We start from the raw sequence: 23,397 nt of genomic DNA, 5'->3' as shown, positions 1-23,397 counted from the left end.
GCGTGGTTCATCGAGAACTCGCCTCGCCCCTTTCTTTCTTCCTTCTTTTTTTTTTTTTTTTTTTTTTTTTTTTTTAACCATTTTTCCCTCTTCCGGGCTTGGCGGCGGTGACTGCTGGGCCGGCAGCCCAGTGAGCGCGGCGCGGCGAGGCGGGGCGAGGCCTCCCGCCGCCTCCCGCCCTCCAGTCTCAGCCCCAGCCCGCGCCCCGCCGCGCCGCCCGCACACACCCACTCACCCACCGCCCGGCTCCGCATCCCGCCGCCGCCGCCGCCTCATCTCCCAGCATGGTCATCAAGGTCTACATCGCCTCCTCCTCCGGCTCCACGGCGGTAAGGGGCGCCCCGGGAAAGTTGCACCAGGCGGGGGGCGCGGGGGGCCGGGCTGGCTGCGGGCTCCCCTCGGAGCCCCTCACCCGCGGGGCGGCGGTCTCCGGCCGGGCAGCGTGAGGAGAGGCAGGGACGGCCGGGCTTCGCCCCCCTGGGCGGACCGAAAGAAGCACCCAGCGCTTGTAGGGAGATGTGTGTGCTGCAGCTAGTCGCCGAGAAGAAAATATCATTCCCTTCGTCATTTCGTAGCTTGTTCTGTGAGTTCTGTGTGCCGCTCCTGCACCCGCCGCCGGGCTGGCTGGAGCAGGTCCGAGCTGGTGGCACGCTTTCGCGCCCCTCGTCCTGCCCTGGGAAGGTAAAGCCAACGATGTTTGGGTTTCGGGTTTTTTTTTGTTGTTCCTCAAGTTTATTTCTAAATTGTGTCGCCCATCATGTCAGTATTCGGTTTTGAAGAGTTTATTCCTCTTCCATCGAAGTACTAATGGTGGCAGGCATGTGCGGCTGCTGTCCGAGTAGCTGCAGTTTCTTGCCGTGTGGGAATGATGGGTTTCGCCCCAGTGTATTGTAGGCAGAGCTCGGTCAGAAGACTGTTTTTTCCCGAAGGAAAATAAGCAGACAAAAAACCTGGGAGTTTGTGCCCAGGCTCAGATGTAGCTCAGTCATAGTGTCCTCAAGATCATCTGATTTCTGTTTGATCTGTGTGAAAGATGCTCTGGGTCTAAAATCCAGGCGATTTTGTCACACTTAGTGTGAATGTGCTGGAGAAGAACTACAAAATGCCAGACACTTAGAAAATGCCAGCTATTGCAGTTAATGATCAGTGACTTTTACTGCAAGTAGATGAAGAGACTAAGCTGTGGCTCTGTGGTGACCTTTCATGTCAGTTAGGCTGTATGCTTCAGGTGCAGGTTCCCAAACTTTCCAAGGACAGTGATGTACAGAAGATAAAAAAACACCGCTCACTGAATTCTTCTTCTCCGGTTGAGTGCAGTCTCTGATCTGTGGTCTTCAGCAGATAAAATACCATGTTGGTAAGCTTTGCTCCGGTGGCTGTGATGCTGTAACCACCCATTTAGCTCTAATGACAGAGGCTGAGCCCTGTAGTGATGGAGTGCAGATGGTACAGGAGCGTGGACCTAGGGTGTCCCTGCTGTTGCTCTCTTCCCATGTCATTTTTGTTAATCTTTATGTCAGTGCTGACATCGATATGCTGATGGTGAAAAGCAGATGATTATCTGATGCTGATCTGGAGAGCGTCTTGAAATCCAGAGCAGTTCATTCATAAGGGGGTCCAAAGGGATTTCTGCTGGGATTATACAAAAAGATCATCTCGAAGGAAAGAAGCGATCATTAGCAAATTGAAAAAGTGATTCTTTCTTTCTAATATAGCTGTTAATAGGTTTCAAGTTGACTGATTCAGTTGCTATAGATTTTTATCAGTGACCTCTTAGTGGCAGATATTGATTTCTGTCTGTGTGGTGATACTAAGCTCCAGGGTTGCACTAATCTCGATCCTGGCTATGTTTTCCTGGTTTTAAATTAGGTTTTTAATTATTAGCTTAGTGGTTTCTGTGATGCTGTCTTGTCCTTGCATGGATTGTACATGTTACAAGGCTCGATTCTGACTTGCTCCTGCCTTTTAGGCTCCTTTGTGCATCCTTTACTGTGGAATTTGAGTGTAGCATTGCCGTGGTCTGTTTTTGTGGAATTTGAGTGTAACATGCACATAATTGCCAGTTTTATGACGTGTGTGTATATATATATACATGTATATACACACACTCATGCCTGTGTCTAAAGCAGTCTTGTGGTAATGAGCAGGACTTGCACGTTCTCGGTTTACTGAGTACACCAAGGGTGTTTCTGTTGGCAGGGATCAGCCGAGTACCTCACTGGGTGACTATTTTGTTTCTAGTATAAGAATTTTAATCGCTGTTTCAACCTAAAGTAAGACAGAGAGGCACCTATCTGGAGGGAAATGTGCTCGATGGGAATGAGTCATTTTTGTGGGTCCTTAAGCAGTTGGTGAGACAGGCTTTGCTTGGAGGACCAGAGGAGCCTTTTGGCATGCTGAATTTGAAATAACCCACTCGGGGAATGGAAAATCCACATCAGAGGAGGTTGCTACAGAAAGATGGAACAGAGTCAAAGCTGTTTCCAGCAAAGTAACTGAACTGGCTAACATCAGCCCTGTAAGGGCTCTCACTCCTGCTAAGTCGGCTTTGTACTGTCAGCGACGCCCGGCACTGTGTTGTTTTGGTTTTTAAAAGACTAATTTGCTTGAGTAGAAGGAAAACAGAAATAAATATAAAATCTTCTCCCTGGAAAACGACTGTGCGGTTTCTGTAAGTTGGTGAAGCTTTTGTGAGACTCCAGAAAGCATCGTCTCCCAGTGAAGGGAAAAGTGGTTGAGATTGCCTCACACCTCCCAGCCTGGGGCTGTAAGTCTTGGAGGGTGCCCAAATTTTGTGGTCTTTTATTGGCAAAGTCATACTTTGTTGTGCAGTGTAATTTGCCACATCATAGTATATAAAACGTTTCCCCAAGGCACTGTTCTCCATACAGTTTATGTTCAGTAGTGTGTATCTGTGAGGAAAAAATACCATATGAGGCTCAGGTCTAAGCAAAGGCATTTTACAAGTATGTTTCATGGGATTTCCGGTGAAGTGTGCTTAATTCCCGTGTATATGCGTCATTCGGAGTCTGGACACGGGCATTACATTGAAAAGAGTGACTGCTGAGCTGCCCCTTGACGGATTTTGCAGAACGGGGAGTTAGTGCCCAGTGTTTCGTTGGTTGCAAAGTCCTGTATTTGCACTCGATCATGGGGTTTGCTTTATACTCGGGATGTTAAAGGTAAAGGTGACTGTGGTTTGAGGTGGTCCATTGCCATGGTTCTTACAAGCAGAGATAACTGAATATACTGGAAGTCTGTAATTAAATACTTGGCCAAAATATGATGATTGCAGTCTTGGTCTGGCCTCCTATTTGAATGGCACCCCAGAAATCATAATGTAATAGCAGAAAACTGGTGCTGTAACTGTATTTGGAAGTCTTGTAAGGAAAGGTGCCCTTTCTCTAATGTTTCTCAGTGTGAATGTTGTACTGGTGAGTTGTGGGCTGGGACAAGGACACACGGGTGACTGTAATTATGAAGATGAGCTGTAGACACCAAATGTGGGAATATACATGTGCCGCTTCTGTCCAGGAGTCAACTTCTGTGCAACTTAGTGTTGAGGTGAACAGTATTACTTAGTATGAGACGGTGTTGGAAGCTACGAACGTAAAATGACAGACACAAGTGCCGCATTCAGAAGCACCCAAGTGTTGACTCAAGCAGGGACTGTGCAGGCTGTGAGAGTGATTTAACTGTAGACTTCTATTCAGATCCTTCAAGAGACGAAAGGAAGAGAGGCCAAAGAGTAATTAGACTCTTGCTCCTGGAAGAAGAAGGATACAAGGAGGGAAGAGGCTGAATTGCAGAAGTCCTGTCTGTGATTGTCTCCATTGGTGTTTAGGCATTTTGTTGGTTTTGGGGTAAGAGATTGCTCTGGCTTTCCTGCAGCACCAGAAGTACTTGTGTGCGTCTTCTTGAAGGCGGCTGGATTACGGGTTTTATTGATCTCACATGAAAAGGAGCCAGCTGTTTAAATTCTTCTCTGTCTTACGGCTGTGCATTTGTTGCCAACAACTGCACCAGTCTTGACTATGGACTTTGTCCGAGAGAATTGTGTTCATTCATCCGACATTCCCTTGCAAGCCCCAGGAGTATGGATGAAACCTGGAGGCGGTGGCTATGGAAGTGAAGTGCCAGTGCTGGCGATGGTGGGCTGAGCTCTCCCGTGTGCTGCTGCCAGCGCTGCAGGCCGTGTGGAAACTGCTGCATCGAACCCCTGGTGTCTGGACCGCTCCTGGGAGCCAGGCACTTTGCATTTGTGGTCTGCAGCCTGTGCTTCCATCTCTCCAGGCTCTGCCCCCTCGCTTGTTTTGATGGCTGCGTGGGTGGTTTTCCTTCCTCGTCTCCTATTGTGACTGCAGACACTGCAGAAATAAGAGATGATCTCCACAATTGGTGTCAGAGTCCCACGTTACACATCAGACTCGCCGCTGTTTAGGGATGATTTTAGAGAGGAAAGGAAATTTTAGTTTATTTTTTCATCCACAAAGTTAGGGAATTGGGGGGTTTCATATTTTTCTGCTATTGTTTCCTTGGTTGGGAAAGGATCTAGGTCTTTTCCCCACCCACCAGAGGAAAGTGGCCCGTGGTCTGGAGAGTGAACATTTGCTTGCAATTAGTCTTTTCTTTTCACCCCTCATAACCCAGTAAGGCACAGGAGTACTTATAGCCACAGGAGTACTTATAGCTAATGCTTTCTAGAGCATTGCGGTTTGCAGCTGAGGCAGAACAGCTTTGGAGAAGAGCGACTGGAAACAAGCAGAGTTGTGTGTAGCCACCAGCTCTTGTCCCTGTTTAACAATTTGGGGCTTGGGAGGGGTTGATGAAACCACTTCATACTTCTGAAGTAATACATGGAGAGATGGCGGTTGTACAAAAAGACATTTGTGTTTTGCATTTAAATCCCTCTAGGGCCTTTTTTCCTCTGCTTATCACAACAAATGCAAATATTGCCATCCTAAGATAGAATGAGTGAAGCCTGTGTGCTTTCTGTTTCTGCGTTGTTTGGCCGTGTTGGGGTTTCTGAGCGGCTGGTGCTTGCGGCGTGACCCCCCGAGCGGCGTGGGGCCGGAGCAGGAGGTGGCTGCGCTGAGCCTGGCGAAGGGCAAATGCAGCTACAGCAGGGTGGTGATTTGCATCCAGCGTTTTTATCAGGGTGTGTAAGAAGTGTGCCTTGTTCTGCGGTCGCGTTCAAGGTTGCAAATGTGTTGTCAAAGCCGGATGCCTGTGGTCACCTTTGTCATCCCGGAAACCCCGGGCAGTGGCAGCAGACGTTTGGGAGCTGCTGCTGAACTTCCTTCAGTACGAATGTTGCTGTGTATCAGTGCGGTTAGTATAAGAAGAAAATACTGATATGAAACATTTATAAATAGTCTTGTAATATGGTGCGTGTTTAGGTAAACCCATGTGTTATGGGGAAAATAAGCTGCATCTATAGTTTTAAAAACAATCTCACAAGTGTATATATATGTATTTTTGTGATACTGAGCTCATGCAGTTTATATGAAAACTGACTTTTTAGGCTTCATACTGATTTTTAAATCTGTCTCTTGTGTAAACATAACATGCATGAAGTACTTTTTTGGATACCCAGTGTTAACCCAACTTAATTTCTCTCAATAAAATGGTATGAATGGTTCTGAATTAGAGCTTTCAGGGGGGAAGACAAAATACATAATGCGAATCTAGCGAGGCAGTTAGCTAGGATGCGTTCCATCTGCCTCGTGGGTTGTTTTTCTTTTTAAAGTCATTGTTCCAAACTCTAGATAAGTAAAATATTTTTCTTAAAATATTACGTTCAAATTTTTAATAGAGCCAGAGATTAAATTGGCTGCAGTTGTTGCAATAGTTTTAATATATCAAAATAAAAAACCTTCTACTGTGCTTAAATAAAAACCAGTTTTCTGACAGCATGAGAACGATGGGAAATTACCTTCCTTGGTTAATGCTGGGAAAGGCTTTTTGCTGAGAATATCTGTAGATTGTATATGCAGCTATGACAGTGTTTATTGTGATGTGGTGCATCAGGATTATGTCTTTCTCTCATGCATTGCTTGGGGAGAAAAGCTGACTTTGGGAAGAAGCTGAATGCCGTCAGCTCTCACTGGCTTTGCTTGAACCCTGAACCGCAGCACTTCTCGAGATATGATCCACACAGTGTCATGTCGGTGCTAAGCACTTGTGCTTTTTTCATAGATGTTTGTAAAGTTGAGCAAGGAACTTTTCTTGTCCTGAGGCATTAAAGTTACACTCAGAAAATTCCTATAGAAGTCAGTGAATTGACATGCATGTAAGGAGCAGAGGATGCCAAAACCAAGAGTCTCTGCAAGGTTATTCTTATACCTCCCAGAAGAGGAGGAATTGGGGAGAGAGGAAACAAATGGAACTAAACAAACATTGATAGATTTCAGCTGTTCAAGCTCAAAACAGAACTAAAATACTCCCCTGTATGATAAAAAGAAGAGCTAAGGATGCGTCATTGTCGTAGCCAGAGATAGATGAGCTCTGCCTTGTGTAGCTGTTCTTCGTGCTTCCCAGCCCTTGAGCTGTTGCCCTGGAACCACTGATCTTAGTTCCTGGCACTAATCAGTGATCTGGCAGCACGAACCAAGTCCACAACTTGTATCAATATTATGCTATTCAAGAATGTTTCTACTCAAACATGAAAATACAGTGTTAACAACACTTGTTCGACCCCAGCCATATTCAGGGGAGATCTTCAGGTTATGATTAAATTTAAAGTACTTTTGTTGGTCAGATATTTAATCAAGCCTGAAGGAGTTTTAATTGTAATGCCTATTTATTTGTCCCAGAAAAAAGCCTCTGTCCAGGAGCACGTCCTTTCTAGAACAGCACCTCCAGCTGACTGTTATGGCCCATTTTCTGAAATTCGGAAGGTAGTAAAGTGAGATCGAGGTTTAAGCCACCAGCAGAAGATGTGAAGGGTTAACATCAAGCTGTGGACTGACTAAAGTTAATGCTGTCTGCAAACAGCTGAAGTAGTCTTCACATCCTGACTTCCAGCTTCTTCCTGTTGGGCTTCATTTCCCCTGTGAGAAGTGGATGTGGTGATTTGATTTCTGTAATTAGCTATGTAATGTTTAGTTTGGGCTCTTTTTCCGTGCATGAATACTGCCTTGCTTTAAATTCTAAAAGCGCTCGAGCGTAAAATTTTAACTATTACCTGTCAAGAGACCTATTGTTTGAATTGCTGTGGTGTCAGAGTGAAGAAAGGAGCCAAAGGCAGTGGTGGTTTAAAAAAGGATCTCGGGGAAATCTGGAAGCTACAAGCTATCTTCCCGTGCTGGATAAGTTGGTGCTACTCTTTGTTACTACTCTTTGTTAGACTCTTGCCCAGTGAATGTGTGGATTGAGACAGAGGCCGGGGGGGGGGGGGGGGGTTGGGGCGGGCAGAATTCATACTCTGTCAGAGAGGAAAGCTGTGCGTCGCAGCTGAGCTACCTGGAGCAGCCACTGAAGCTACAAGTAAGGGTGGTCCCTTAGTATTGAATCCCTGGACTTCCAGAAAGTTTTGGACAAGCTTTTAACCTGGCCAAACTCTTTTTTTTTTTTTTTTTTTTTTTTTTTTCCATAAAGAAACTAAGCTGCTGTGGGATAAGAGGAAAGGATTTTTTTTTTTTTTGGCTTATATAAATGATTAAACATCAGTTATATAAAACAGATAACAATCAAAACTATGGGATATATAGGCAGCTTTTGCAATATGCAGAAGATACGAGGTGATCCTACAGAGATCTGTGCTGTGCCCTAAGCAATTCAGAGAAAGCGGGGCTACAAGGCTATAGGTGAAGTGAGGTTGCACAGGCTAGAGCAGCCTCCGGTACCTGTCCTGGGTGGGAAAGTGGGAAGAAACAATTGTCATCCTGTGCAAGAGTGAGGTTTACCCTAACCAGTACTGTTTAGCAGGGAGGTCTTGGAGCTGGACTAGGCAGTTCTACAAAAAGATCATATTAGTAGTCATAAAAAGCAAACAAAATGTCGGGAATTTTTAGGATGGGAGAGGGCAAAGGAAAAAAAAACAACCAGTCCACTGTATAAATCTGCGGTGAGACTGTATCTTTAATAGACTGGAATTGTTGTCTTCAAAAAGATATTAAAAAGTGAGAAAAGATATTAAGTAGGGTAAGGTGATTGCTGTAGGAGGAACAACCAAATAAGGTAGCATTCTGCAGTTAAGAAAGAAAGAGCTGAAAAAGTACAAAAAGTGATAAAATCAGTTGGGCGTGGGACAACAAATAGGAAGTGATTATTCGTAACTTTTCCTAATGCAGCAACTGGGGGATAGCAAGTGAGACTAGCAGGTGGCAGGTTCAGAATAAATGAAGTCCTTTGTTTGACAACATGTAGTTTAATGGAGAAACTCACTGCCAGAGAACATTGTATATGGCAAAAATTGCATGGGCTCAGGAAGCAGCGAGACAAATTAAGGGGGAAAGTCTATTAAGGGCTATTAAACATAATTACTACACCTCTGACTCAAAACTGCCGATTATTGGAGTCTGGGAAAGTATAATGTGGTGTAGCCCTCTGCGCTCAATCTGCTGGCGTGCTCTTCCCTGGGATCTGTGGCCAGTGGAGACAGGATATTGGGGTAGACAAATGTTGGATCTAACCCAATAAAGCTGTTCTTCTCTTCTTGGATGAAATTGGCTCTGCTCCCAAAATTATGTTAACAGTTTGCATTTAAAAATTTAAGAATGTGTTGTCCAGGAAAAATGTTTGATGGAAAAGATGTTTGATGTGTGTGTTTGGGATGTACTGGGTTGGTTTTGATCTGGTGGTTATTACAAACGCCTGCAATTGTAAAAGTATTACAAGACTCTGGACATTTAGGTGTAACTGGAAATTTCCTCTGAAATGTAAACAGATTCTGTACCTGTTTTATATTCAGACATAGCAATGCGACTGAAATCTTACCTGTCTCTGCTTTGCAAACTCTGAGATGCTGTGAGAGACTGTAGAGATAAGAGGAACTTTTAACTATATTTGTTCCCTATATCTTAGAAACTGGGGGTGTGGGGGGAAGCAGAAGACAGTAATAATTATTCTCTTGGTTTCCTTCTGAGCGACTGCAGTTCAGTTCAGGAGCTGAGGACAAGGCTGTAAAAAATGTTGTATGAAGCTGTTATGAAATAGCTGCTGGCAGGCTCAAAACTTTCTGATGAGAGATAAAACACTGAAATCTCAAGGTTCGGACGTTGAGTAAGACTTTGCATAGGGAAGACTTGGCATTAGATCTTCCATTTTACATGTAATGAAATGCACTGTGGGAACCAGACTGGGGTGTTACTAACTGGGAGAGTCAGCATGAAGGTAGCTCTGCCATGCAGCCTGATACACAGCCTCTCTGTCTGGGGTTTGAGTTCGTTGTTGTGCTCAGCAGTGACTGGGGAAAGGTTTCCATTAATCAAAGCTGAAATGTCACTCATTTTCCTGGGCTCTTGGGCAGACAGGGAGATGTGAGTGAGAGCTTGCAGGAGTGAGCATGGCTGTTCTTCAGGCGTCTCATCGCTGGTCACAATCTCAACATTTCTTACATATGAAACAGCACTTGGTGACACAGACAGCAGGTGATTCCAAAACCAACGTGATTTTGCAGCGTGAACAGCAGATGCTGACATATGTCATGTTTAGACCTAGGTAGTAAGGTAGGTGCATCAGAAACCCCACCTGCCTTAGGTATAGGTCAAAATACACTGCCAAAGCCCAATGTAAACAGAAAACAGGCAGCCTCTGGGGAGAATAATCATAGTTTTCACATAAAAGCACATTTTTGTGAGAGTAGTGGTTTCCAGGCAGGTTTAAACAACACGTCTGTATTCACCTCAGAGGCTCAACCTTGGGCTGTGCTAATGTCACTGGGAGTTTTACCACGGCCTACAGCAGGACAAGATTTTACTCCTTAGGAAATACTTAATGCTGCTTATCCAAGATCATTCCTGTGCACATGTTGCAAATGTACTTGGGCAGAGCAGCAGCTGCAGAGCAACCGGGAGAGGAGCAGAATAACTCCGTGAATGAATTAAAAATATATCCCAGAATGTTCTCGCTGGACATCTACAGAAATGAAGTTCAAGTGAAGCTGATTTATGGATAATAGATGTAGGATTCCCTCCCCCCCCCCCCCCCCCTCGCCCCTGGAAATACAATATATGTGAGTAGAAATAAAAAGATAAAAAGGGGCAGGTTTGCAAACTTACTTGTTAGTGAGCTGATAATCCTGATTAAGAACTGGAAATTCCTTTCTACCCTGTAATGCAGATAAGCAAGTCTCATGGTTCTGGTGGCTAAGTCCATGAAACCTTTGTACTTGAGCAATCTTTTTCTAAATTTCTGTTTCTTTTCATCACATTAAAATATACCAGGAGGTAGCCATGAGGGCCTCCATTTCACCTGCAGATGACTGAGGTTTGAGTTGTGCATGCTGTGAAAAGATGAAAGTAGGCCCATAAAACTATCTCGGGGAATGTTCCTTTCAGGAATTTACACCTGTATAAACTGTGGAGCAGCTGGACAGACGGTGATGTCTTCCATATAATGATTTGGGACCAAAATTAGCAGCTTGGAAGGCGTTAGGGTAGCCATCACCTCACACTGCCAGCCGTCGAGCATTAGGCTGAGACTGAAGAACATCAGGGGAATGAAGCTATTTTGGCCGCTTGCCCAGGCCTGGAGAACTCCATACTGCAGCAAATAAACAGCTGGGGGACTTAATCTTTTAAAAAATAAAATGTAGTTTGTATTTGTCTTAGTTTCTGATTGTGGTATGCGGATGCTAGCTTGCACAGAGGCAGAAGGACACTTGTGGTTAAAAAGAAAAAAGCAGATACCATGGTGACAAGAGCAATCTAAAAAACTTACAAAGATGGTGAGGGGGTTGCAAAGTGGCCTCCAGGTTGTGTCTCTGTAAGTGGCCGTGCCTGCCTGCGTGGGCAGCATCTGCATTAGTGCTCTTGGTCAAGGGTGGAAGGTAGCATTTCCCTTTGGGCTGCAGTGATGCAGTGGGCGATGGGAATAGCTTGTTGATGGGAAGGACCTTGCTGTGTTGGAAAATGCTCCATTTTTTAAAATTCCTGTAAAGAGTGACGTCACGATGTCTCCTGAGAAGTCCTCTTGAGAGCAAACCCCCAGGCGTTGGCCTCCCTGGCTATTGCACGCAGAAATTGGCCAACTCCTCTCTTGCTTCAGCTACCGAAAGTATTAGAAACCGCAATGTGGCCAGTTCTTGTGAGCTTTATCTCCCTCTCTCCCCCACTTAAAGATACAGTTTCTGAAATGAAAGTATTTTGTCCAAATATGTGCTAAAATGAAGGGGGGATCTGGGCCCCCAGGGTGATATGCACTTGAAATGGTACCCAGGCAGATCAACCGGTCAGAAAGCCGGTGCCGATACAGACTATTGTCTGCTCAGTCCTTCGTCGGTGTGGCTGTACTGAACTGCTTTTCTGTCATGTATGGCCTGACTCTTTGTAAAGAGGAGGAAAGCTTGTATTTAATCCATAGCTTTTCTCTTAATCCCCTCTTCCTTTGTATTATGATATTTAGCTATTTTAGTTCAGGGAGAAAAGCTTTCTTCTCTTGAAAAACTGGTTTAGTTTAGTTTTAGAATAGCAGTCATCAAAAAGACTCTTTTGCTAAATAATGTCTGTGGTATGTGAGTTCTTCAAAGACATAAAGTAATACAGATCAGAAGCACCTGGGTTTAGCATAGGATCCCTGAGGTCATATTTCTTCTTAAAGTAGTTTTTTATTTAAAGATAATAAATGCCTGGCACTGTAAAGGCATTGAAACAACAATTAACGCTGTAAACTTTTAGTCTTGTCAGTTAACTTAGTCTCTCAGTGTGCTAAACCATACAGGAAATAAACTTTCCTTTTATTGCAATCCACAGGAGCCTTGTGCAATACTTGTCTGTGTGTTCGTTTTCCTAACCAGAGTTCAGCTCTCGTCAGACAAACAAAACAAACACTGGTTTTCCTCTCTCTTCTCCTTGCCATGCAGGGCTTCTCATCGCCAGCATCAATCTACAGATTCTGAAAAATAATTCCATTAGCAGCTGTTTCAAGAAATACCCCAAACTGTAGCCCTCTGCTCTCTCTGATGTGTGTGAATCGCAGGCCATCTTTTCAGGCTGTTTCCCCAGTAAGTATTAGCCAAGTGCTGTGCAGACTCGGGAGACTGGAGTTTCAGGGTGGAGCAAGGTGGGACCTGTGCTGTTTTAACCGACGTAAAATAACAGCCACCACTTTTTATAGGGTGTAGTTGCTGCCAACATCGCATGGACTAGTAAGACTTGTCCTGGAGCACTCTATGAAATGAAGATAAAGGAGGAATATTCTTCTGGCTTTTGGAGAGAGACTGGCTGAAAAAAACAGACTCAGAACCTGGCAACGGTGGTGAGGTCCAGACTTTCAGGACTGAAGCTCTTTTTAAAGCTTCTAGAGCAAGTAGTCAGATTTTCAGTGGCACGCTCAGTGCCTTTTCCCCCGTTTTTCTCAGCCACACTGAGAACTTCTGAATATCTAGGAATATGTCATGGTCCAGAGAGTTTTCTGCATCTCGTGATACTGAGCCTGATTATCTTGGAGATTAGTCTTCTGTGGGTTAAATTGCATTATAGTCAATGTGTAAAGCCTGTCTATGAGGCTGGGCAGTGGTTTATTTGATACTGTTTGTAGAAACACCCAGAAACGATCTCTAACCCAAATAACAAAGTAAATAAGCAGTGATTTGAGACAATAATTATTCCTGCTGACTAACAGCTTAGGAGCAGAAGCTCTGAGAGGCAAAGGGTGCATTCAGAATTGTTCAAGGAGCCTATGACAGAGGTAGCTTAGACTTAAGAACTTTTCTTTTTCTTCCACATAGTAAAAGCTCCTGTTTGCCGAGACTGTTTTATGCCTTAGATAAGAGAGTACAGTAAGATGCTGAGGCTGTAGAGACACTGGCAATACATGGAACAGTCATGCCAGGAGAAGAGGCTGTGGCTGGAGGCTGCCCCCCTGGTCAGGTCCTCCCTGAGTTGCCCATTAAGCATCACAGGGCCAAAGGAGGGGGTGAGCACAAACCACCTTCCATCATGGCTAACCCAGCTGGCACTGTCTGGAAAAGGGGACATGAAGTGGTGACAGAGAGCCCATGTGCTGGCTGATGGGTGGGGAGCGAGTGGCTGTGGGGCTGCTCCCAGGTCTGGCAGTGGTGGGTTGACATCTCCTCCCTGTGGGGATGGACCAGGTCCAGGCACTTAGTACTGGCACTAACCCGAACAGCTTTGTTGGTGTGCAAGTAGGAACGTTACACAAGGTTTCTCGAAGCTCACGGTTCTCTGCTGTTCTGTCCGAGTTGTGCCAGAGAACTAACTCTGCGAACGTGAGCCATGAGGGAAAATTCAGAAGCTGTGACAACAGGTTTGTCGTTAGATTTCTGCTTTCCTGCTAACCTTAAACCTTGCTTGGAGAAATGGAGTTGCTGGAGGTGTTCTGGCTGATACCTCATGAGCTCGTTGCAGACCCTGGGGCAGTTTTTGTCAAGCAGGCAATGTTAAGCAGGTTTGCGCTTCCTTCTCCTTGGTAGTCTTGGAAGCCCGGTGCTCGCTGCAGGATAATGCCATGTGCATTTGGTTCTTTGTCTGCTTTTCCTGCCACCCTCGTGTTTGTGATGTTCAGGAGTTACATTTGTTTTATGCTGGTTTTTGGGAGGAGCAGTTGTTTGTTTTTATTTAACCCTGCGCAGAGTTTGGATGCTGTGACTAGGCACGCGTTAGAAGTTCAGGGAGATACAGCCTGCAGAGCTCCAAGTCTGCTGCAGAAAACAACTGTGCGTAATAAATGAGGAGTTCATATTCTGCTGCTGCTCATGCTTTGTTAACGGATAACTGAGATAATGGAGCCTGTATTCCCGCTGTAGGAAGCTCGCTCTCTGTTGGTTTTGGACCAGACGAGCAGTTTTCAGGCTTATGAAAGTCAAATGCCACAAAATTGACTTAGAAAATTGCCAAGGGTCAATTTATTTTGTATTGTAATGGTGGTGTTTTCCTTTTGATTATGACAATTCCGGGTGCTGCAGTGGTTCGTGGACAGTGTCAGTGCACGTGGTTAAAGCTATGGCTTTGCAATACATCAACATTTCTTTACATTCTCATCTAAAGCAAGACAAGGGGAGGCTTAGGTTTGGAAGCTTGATTTTGCAAGATAATTTTGTTTGGCTAACTTCAGTAGTCTAGTCACAAAAGAAATGAGAAAAAATCCTGATATGTGAATATTTGCACTTGCAAATTCTTCCTGTTGCCTGAATCAGGAATGGCCTGAGGCTGTGGTTTGATATCTGCTGTCAGTCGGGATTGCTGCTGGGAGAGGCAGCCCTTCCCTGCCCTGTGCCTCTCCTTGTGATGGCGCAAGTATCCACATGTCAGCCCCCTCAGCTGGGTTGAGGCCCCCCAAAACAATACTGATGTGCGACTGGAAGAGGTTCTCCGACTCAGACCTCCACATAGCCGCGCCAAGGCATATGCTGGTGCAAGAAGAGGCAAATACGTGCTCGGAGAAAAGCCTTTGGAGTTCAAGGAGAAGATCTCTTTCCATAACTGATTTATTCAGGCTGAACATACACAGTCCCAGCGACGAGCTGTGCTTTCCCCAACAGTCTCTCCTGGATAGTCATCCCTGGACCCAGCACTGGAGGGGGTGAGGTCTGGGAGCATCCTGGGCAGAGCCCCTGCTTTTGATACCAGAGGGGTCTGGGTGACTGAGTTTCAAGCTGCTGCCTGCCAGTGCCCAGAGACACTGGGCTGCTTCAAATGCAGAGTTCATCCTTAATCAGACAGGGCTCCTGGTGGGGCTGTTGGCAGAAATCAGGTGAAGGGAGGGAAGAATCCTGCTGCTCGACACTCTTGATGCGGCCGCAGGGGCCTGAAGTCCAGCATGAGCAGAGAGTGAAGCAGTAGTCAGGCATCCCCCGTGTTCTAAATCAAGCACAGATCCTTTGTTTTGAGAGAGGAGAAGTGTGAGTCTGACACCTCTCCAGATCTGAAACACCTCGCCCAGTGTTCAGCAGTTGGAACCTTCATTTGCATTCACTGTTTTTCTGTGTTCAGGCTGTTAGGTTGTCTATGAATTAGCGAGGTTTGGTGCCTCTTCTAGTAACAGCTCTGGTGCTGCCAGCCCCTTCGTGTGGCTGGGTTTTAACTCCTCCCTTGCCCAGCTGCTGGGCATCTTGGGTTTCATGTGTGTGGAAACAGAGTGTAAAAAGGCTTCCTCCACATCTCTGGTGGGGGGTGGGAGATGTTCAGACATATGGTGCAGCCAAGGTTTTTTATTTGTTGCACTTTTGTCACTAGTATCAGTCATTGCCCGGATGGAAAGCTTTCTGTATCTTTGGTTATTTGAACCAGATCACAACAGTAAATTAATTCCTTTGTATTGGAGTTCTCAGTTTTAACCAGCTCCTTCCTCTAGGATGAGCTCTGAATGGGTTTCCAGCTGAGGAGCCACAAGTAACTAGGGAAAACCTTTCCTTAAGAAAAGCGAAACACGTGAGAGACATGTAGCACAATGAGTTAATCCTTATTTGTGATAAAACCTTGAAATAATGTTTTTTATTACTTCCATGCTTCTAGTCATTTAACAGGCAATTGCTGCTATGGAGAAGGACATTGGCATCCTGACTTCTGCGTAACTTTGATTTGGCAATAGTCACTCTTTTGAAGCACTTCACAGAATTAATACAAACATCTAAAGCAGAGAGTAGAGGGATGTTTAATTTCTTTTTTTGGTGAGGACACAGATATCTTGACTAAAGGCACGTTGCATCTGACCTGCACGGCCATCCAGAAGACTCTTGTGAGTTTTGTGCATCTGGCTGGTAGACTTGTGGTGAGCTGGACTCCACAAAACAAGCAGGATGCTGGCGATGTGGTACATGAGGCTTGGCAGGTCAGGAAATGCTAAATGAGTGACTGAAAAAAAAATACCGGGGAGCCGCCAGTAAGGAGGAGAGTTAAAGGATAATGCACAATGTCACCCTCCTTTTCCTCGCAGCCAAAAGAGGAAAATTTGCTTCTGAATTTGGTGGCTTCAGTAGGAAAAGAGGTGTGTTTTCAGCTGACAGACAACCATTTTCATGTACTGGAACAAAATCTGAAGTTTATTAAATGGTACTTTTATACATTGTCTTCAGGTGTTGCCGATGATAAGGTATTCTGTGTGTTTGAAACCCAGTAGTACCACAGCAGTCTTTTGACAAGCAGGTATGTCAGGATGAATGGATTCACCCCCCAGTCCCCTGGTGCTTGGATATTACTTAAGCTGTGATAATACGTTGATCCTTAAGGTGCCTTCATAGAAAGTAAACTTAAAACACATTAAAAAGCAATCAAGGCTTCATTAGGCAGTGCTGCTACTGCTGTTTGCCAGAAGCTGAGAAGATATAAATAAGGAAATGTTTCTTGTCCTCTTACTTGACTAATGGGCAAAGGAATCTGCTTTTGGCCACTGCTGGAGGAAAGTAGCTAAACAGACATTGGATGCGATGCAGAAAGTCAGTTCTGATCTATTTATGGCCTTTTAGTGTCTTTCTTATTAGAATTTGACTATAACAGAGCTTTGGTAGAATTGGCTGTATCACATGTCTGACACAAAACTAGTGACATTCAAAAATGCTGCTGCAGTGTTAAAATTGAATCCTGTGTACATTTAAATGAAAGACTCTATACCATTGGAGTCTGTGAGTATTTTTGACTGTTCATATCATGCCACACTAACAAAGTTGAACTTCTTACAGATTTGCTTCTGTCAACTGCTTGTGTGGTTATGCCCACAGCATGCTTAAGGGGTTGCTTAAGGTACTCCAGCCTGGCATTCTGCTAGCAGATGTCTACTTCTGTAGGTACCAAGTGACAAGTAGCCCAAATCACCACATAGTGTAACTGTAAAGAGCCTTTGGAACCTGTTTCTGAGCAGTTGCTTTCCACAACCGTTGCACTCCTGATGCACCCTGTTCACCGCACTGCATTTACACCTCTCCCTGAAGTGGTGTGGCACTGAGTACTCACCTGGATCTCCCCTGGGTGGGAAGTAACGCTGTCCTACGTGCTTCCAGTGGCGATGGAAACTAGGCATTAGGAGTATTTACCCCGTTACCTTTCCTAATTGTGTATCACACTTTACGAGGCGCAAAAGTCCTTGCTTTGAGCACGCGCTGTGTGTGCTGTCGCTCCGTTCAGGCGTGTACACACGTGCACAGTGCATGTACACACGTAATTAGTGCAAAGGCACCATCCAGCTCGGTGCTGAGCACTGACCAAGGTGAGTGGGCAGCTCAGCAGCTTTTCAGAAACAGTGCGCCAGTGGGGGTCACTTCAACTCTGGATGCTGTGTCACAGCGTAAGTGAATGTATTTAGTGTTCTCCTGTGCTTCTGAACAGAATTAGGCTGAGATTAGTTTTCCAAGTTAGTCTCTTCCAAATGATGATTATATTACTTTATTCTTTCCTTTGGAGCAATAGAGAAAAGGTTTCTTATTTTTTCTTAACTAATTCCTTGAACTTCAATATCCAGTCAGTGACACAGCAATTGGGAACCTGCTCAGCAGGCTGCTGTACTGGGCTGTATCAAAAAGAGGAGCCAGGCCTCTGTTACTGGCTGGACTTTCCAAAGCAGGCTAAGGGGACTAAAAGCCAAACTCCCACCGAGGGTTTTATTCTCTTTGCAGTCGGTGTCAAAGAGTAAATAAAAGTGAGTGGGAGTTGGGTCCCTAAGAGCCTTGGGATCCGCTAAGAATCCTGATCAGTCCTGACAGGACTTTAGTACGCGGAGGTGACATTAACTTTCATGTTTGGTTCTTCTGGTAGGAAAAAACTTGTTGAATGCACTAGGATATTTTGACTTGGGTTTTGTTGGTGTGGGATTTAACAGATTTTTGGGCCTTGGGTTATCGAATGAGTGCACTTACAATGGCATTACAATCCATAAGAGCAGCTTTTATTTTTGTTCTCATGAATCAGCTTTTCCATTTATGTAACTTTCTACTGTTTCTGGAGCAAGTTGTGGTCTTGTTTTGGGAAGTACAGACTTTGTCCTTTGTTCTAGCTATATTCTTGGCTTGTGCTGCAGAATCTGATCTGTGGTGTGGTACCTTATGCCTCCATAATGCCCCGTTGCAAGCAGACCACGTGCTTCCAGCTGTGATGCAACCTCCAGGTTAGGTTGCGAAAACCTTTCAGTAGCCTGGATTTTTCCCCCAGCCTTGCTCTTGAGTGGTGGTCCTTTTGCATCCTTCCACCCCAGGACTTTTTCCTGCTTTTAAAAAGCGTCTTCCGGAACCACACATGAGAAATGGGAATCTGGTTGCTGCTCTTGCGGTGAGCTGGGGCCCATTCCCTCCTGCTCTGGGTCTGAAGCTGGCATGTGGTGCTAATGCAGCTCGGGATTGGTGGGTGCCCGGTGGCGAGAACAATGTCCAAATAAACAACTTTTAAGCTGTTGGGGGCAAACCACATCAAGAGAGGGCTGCTGTAGCAGCAATGCAGAATACATTTTGATGTGCCATGGGCTTTCCCAAAGGGCCCTAGAGGGAAAGAGTGAGTACATATGGAGCCCATCTGGACACTGCCTAATTTCTGGCGGGGGGAAGGGCAGCACAAGTACAGCATGAGCTTTTCCAGCCTCCTGTGTTTGATTTAGGTCACATAAGTTCATGGTGGTTTTACTGTGTTTGTCCTCCATCTCATTCCTTCCAGACCAGAAACCAAGCATTGAGAGAGAGAATGATGACATTACTACGTGTAATGCGCAGCTTAAAATAGCCAGAACAAAGAAGTGGTTTGAGTTCTGTAATGATAATTGCCCAGACCTAAAAATAGGTAGATGTTCCACCAAGCAGAGAGAAGTAAGGGTGAGACACAAATTGCTGGGAGACACCTCAGGGACAGCCCCCAAAACTCTGATCAAGGAGGTCATTGCTGTGGGTGCCTGCAAGATTCCCACCCTTTGACTGCCATTTACAGTGGATGACGACCAGCAGCACCACCAGAACTGGCACCTCTGAATTTTAAACTAATATGGGGGCGGGGGGGGGGGGGGAATCTGGCTTGTTCATATGAATAAAACCAACAAAAACACTTATAAAACAAACAGCTTCTTGAGTATTAGAGTAAAACCAGAGAAAACTGATGGAGGCCAGGACCAAGCCTGCTCGGAGGTGTTTTGTCTCTGAAAGGAGTCCTGCTGTGGTGTCCTGGGGGTGGAGAACAAGCTGGGGGGGGGGGGGGCGTCAGGAATCTGTGACATTTAACTGCATAGCTGAGCTGCCATGCTGTTCAACTCCTACAAATTATGTTGCACTGGGAGGCGAAATTATAAGTGTTTTGCAACTAATTTGCAAGTAATAGCTTCTGCAGTAGCAACTCACATGAGGAAGGCATTATAATTTTAGAAAGTAGATGAGAAATGTAAAAAAAACCCAACCCAACAAAACCAAAAAACCCCGTTATTTTTTTAAATTCCAAAAAGTGGCAATGAATAGCCATAGTGTTAGCCAGCCACAGCAGCAGAGGTGGTCGAGTCCTAAAGCCACAGTGTGCGGCTCAGCCTGTGGGATGCCCCGCGGCAAGTTAATTTGTCTTGGCAGCAGCACAGCATTCCTCATGCTGCCCTGCTCCCTCCAAAGAAAACCCATTTCTGGGTATTTTCACCTTGGCTGCAGTGAGCGAAAGGATGGCGCTGCTGCCTGCCACTGGAGTTTGCGGAACATTTCTTAGCTGTGCCTTTCCCGTTCACTGTTTAAATTTAAGCTTATCATTTTTCAAAAGGTGCTGAACCGTTTGAAGAAGGGATGTTACAAGTGTGGCTACAAATGGTAGCATCATCTGGGGATTTGAACTTTTTCACCTTTCTGCACAGAGCAGCTATCCCCTGTGATTTAAAGAATTGCCCCTCTAATGATGAAACGACTTGTTTAAAACCATCAGTGGTTTAAATTACAACTGCTTTAAAGATGTAGTTGCTTTTCCTTATTTAGAACCCAGAAGGCTGGAATTGGAAATGGTAAAAAAACCTTTTAAAGCTGGTTTTCTTTAAACCAAATTGAGAAGTGTGCAAGATCTAGATCTGCTGTAGGTGTTGCTTCTCTGCTGTCCTGGTGCTGGCTCTGGGCTGTGAGAGAGGGAGAGAGCTGTGCTGTCTTGGGAGAGGCAGCTCCGGCCCCACGTTCTGCAGGAGCTTCGTGCTATAAGCAATGATAAAACCATGGCTGGGAACTTTATAGGAAATCTCTTTAAAGTTCTTTTAAATCCTCACAACAATGTGTGAGCTATTTAATCACATCTTTGGGGGGGGGGGGGGGGAAAGAAAATATCTGTGTTTTTTCCCTGCATGGAGGTCAGGACACAGGACCCCCAGAGATGGCGGAGACTGTGAGTGCCAGAATGACAGAGCTGCAGCTGCTTTGTGGCCCAGGGAAGATTGTTGTGTGATCAAAACCACAGTGCTCAAACTGTAAACTTCCTTTGGGTTCCAGTGGTCCATAAATAGATTTCCAAAACATGTCTATTGTCCAACAAGGAATTTATTTATAAACTGAAAAAATAACAAGACTTAAAATAAAACCCCAAACCCCTTCTTTGCCAGTAGTGCAAACTAGGCTGTTATTTTCTATGTGTAAGCCCGTGTACACCGAATAAGACAGAAATTTCTTTGAAGTTCATTTCAATAAAGTATTTAAAACAATGGACTGCGATTTGTTGGAAAACATCACCTGTCTCTGCTCTTGGCAGCTGTGATGTGGTTCTCTTGCATTATCAACGTCCTCCACTGATGTGATCTTAGATCTTGGAACAGTAAATTTAACTTCCAATATATATTCAAGTGAGGGACAATATTTGTTCATAATCCTAAACTACTCATTTTCATAAAGTTATTCCATGCACATGCTCTGTTGATAGCTTAGTGTTTCGTGACTGGCTTGTAACTGGAAGGCAAGAGACTCTTGATAAACAAGGGTATCTTAAAAAAAAAAAAAGTCTGCTGGAAGCATCAGCTTTTAGTGTTGCTCGTGTGGATTTTGTATGTAGAAGATTACAGCTTGGTGGTGAGACTTGGCTTAACCACCAATAACTTGCCATAAAGCTATTTCTGTCTCTGGAACAGACATTGAAACCCACAATGAAGTGAAAATAGATTAATTTGGTTACCTGTTTCAACATTATCTTAGGAACATCAGCAAAATATAACGTTTCCACTCACCTGCCTAATTTTAGCTGATTTTCCCCCAAGAATGCCCCAAGAAGCGTGAATCAGTGTGTTCAGGCTGAAAAACCAGGTGTGTTTTTCCAGGGGTTGGGGGTAAAGGCACCTTTGGACAAAACTGGCTTTCACAAGGACTTTATTTCCCCAAGCAGGGCAGCAGCGAGCTCCAGCAGGATGCGGCCCTTCCTCTCAGTGGTGCTGACTTCTGCTGCTCCCCACCCCACCACTTCTCCTTCCATCCCTCTGTCTCCATCCCACCTCCACCCCTGGGATTTTCCCCTTTTTGCTCATTCCTATCCGCTTCTTCCCATGGCCTCCTTCCTACTCATCCCTGTCTGTGATTTCTCTGTTGTTCTTGTGCTTTTGTGTCTATCCAGGAGTCCTCCTGCCTCACCAGTGCCCTTGGACCCTGCCTCAGAGGCGTTGCTCTCGGCTCCCCAGCTCCTATGCTGACTATATGCACGTTCCCGGCTCTCCACCGGCGCTCTCTGCCCTGCAAAACGTGTCAGGAGCACTCAGTATAAAAAGGATTTTCGTGTTTGCGAACTGCAGTTAGCTGCAGCTAACAGGCCAAAATAGCTTTAGACACAACAGTTGTTTGCGTAGGACGAGGTGTGGTATCTGGAACGGCGCTGGCCAGTGTTCGCGCCCGGTTAAGCAACTGGGAGAAGTTTTTTTGGGAAGTGAGTGCTGCGTGTTGACAGGCGCATCCTGAATGAAAGGCTCCTTGCTCCTTCCCAAACATGGGCAGCAGGAACTATCTTCCAGGCTCTTGTCCTAAGGAGAGCATATGCCCTTTCGAGTAATACCCTGAAGCAGCAGCAGGCATCTCTTGCTCTATTTTAGGCACTTCCTGTGGTATTCCAGTGTCTGAGATTAATAGAAGTTTTCTAAATAAAATTCCATAAAATAAAGCGATCGGGCAGCTCGGTATCTGTTCTGCCCAGCAGTTGGGGCTGTGTTTTGCTGGAGCATTTAATGCTCTTGTCTAAGCGCTTGTCACTGTGATCAGAAGACTCTTCTGAGGAGCCAGGAGGAAGATGTTGCCTGTTAATCATCCAACTCAAGTTTGGTTTTTTTTTTTTCTTTGGCCAGAAAACTAGAGTTTCAAACTAATATAACTCGTGCAGCAGCAGCAGCTCCTTGTTTTTCTTTATAATTCTTTAGAGAACTACCGTCTTTGACCACAGATGGACTGAGAGCAGTGCAGAGACCAAACTGCCGTGCTTACCTTCCACATGGTGCCTTTTCTAGCAGAAAAAATACCTTTCCAGCTTTGCTCGCTCTTCATAAACAAGCAGAGAGGGTTTTCTGCTGTGATGGCCCTTCAGAGCTGTGATTGTGGACATGAGATCTGATTTGTGCTACCTGTAGCTGAGAAAACAATGTAGAGACTGTCCTTGCTCCATGAAGCTGGGAGAATAGAGCAAAACCGGCAATGTGGCAGAGAGAGATGTTTTGCAAACCTATGTCTAAGAGGAAAACTATTTAAGTTCATCGTATGAAGTAATGGCAACATAGGGAAGCCAGAGACGTTTTCTTCATGTTGAAGAAGAATATAATGGCTGAAGTAGTCCAGCCCTGCCAGACTGGGTGCTGCGTGAAAGGACTGGATATGCAGAGTCTGCCTGTGAAGGGGTTGCACTTGAAACCCAGCTAAGATGCTGTGAGGAGTGTAAGGATGTGTGTACAGCTAGGAGGCAATCTAATCATAAAAATTATTGAAAAAGAGACTTCTTGGGAGATCAAAATGCTAATTACTGTCAAACTTAGAGCTCTTGTTTTACATGGCAGAGTGTATAGTTTAATAGTGGATTGGGTAAAGACTTGGGTTTCTTGTTTTTCTTAAAAATTCTGGGACATCTCAAAGTGTGTTTTCACTAAGCAGCAGGTTTTGGCCAAGTTAAGGAGCTGAGACTAATGAAAACTAGCTGGATCTGTAATTCCCAAATGGTGGGAAATGGTTAATCAAAATGCTACTAGTTTGGGGAAAAAAATTCCATTTATTCTCAGGTCAGTATGGTGCCTTACATACTGACCAGTGGCAGAGGAGTTTACAATTACAAAGACCTTTCCCTTATTTTAGTTCTGCAGAATAGTTCATGAAGGAAGTGGTCGCTTTTTTTTTTTCCT

General features: G+C 45.0%; 1 protein-coding gene across 1 annotated transcript in view; it reads left to right on the top strand.

The window, feature by feature from the left end:
• The first annotated feature begins 246 nt into the window (after positions 1-246).
• SH3BGRL (SH3 domain binding glutamate rich protein like) overlaps positions 247-23,397 on the top strand; it is a 35,273-nt gene continuing 12,122 nt past the window's right edge. The window contains exon 1 of the mRNA XM_086470021.1: positions 247-329. Within this exon, the coding sequence (XP_086326147.1) occupies positions 285-329 (45 nt within the window). The 5' untranslated portion in view covers positions 247-284. The remainder of the gene's footprint in view (positions 330-23,397) is intronic.

This window comes from Leptosomus discolor, chromosome 9 (assembly GCF_034619465.1).
Source record: "Leptosomus discolor isolate bLepDis1 chromosome 9, bLepDis1.hap2, whole genome shotgun sequence".
NCBI classification, from domain to species: Eukaryota; Metazoa; Chordata; class Aves; order Leptosomiformes; family Leptosomidae; genus Leptosomus; species Leptosomus discolor.
The sequence above is the reverse complement of the archived record's forward strand: the minus strand, read 5'-3'. Positions and strand labels throughout refer to the sequence as shown.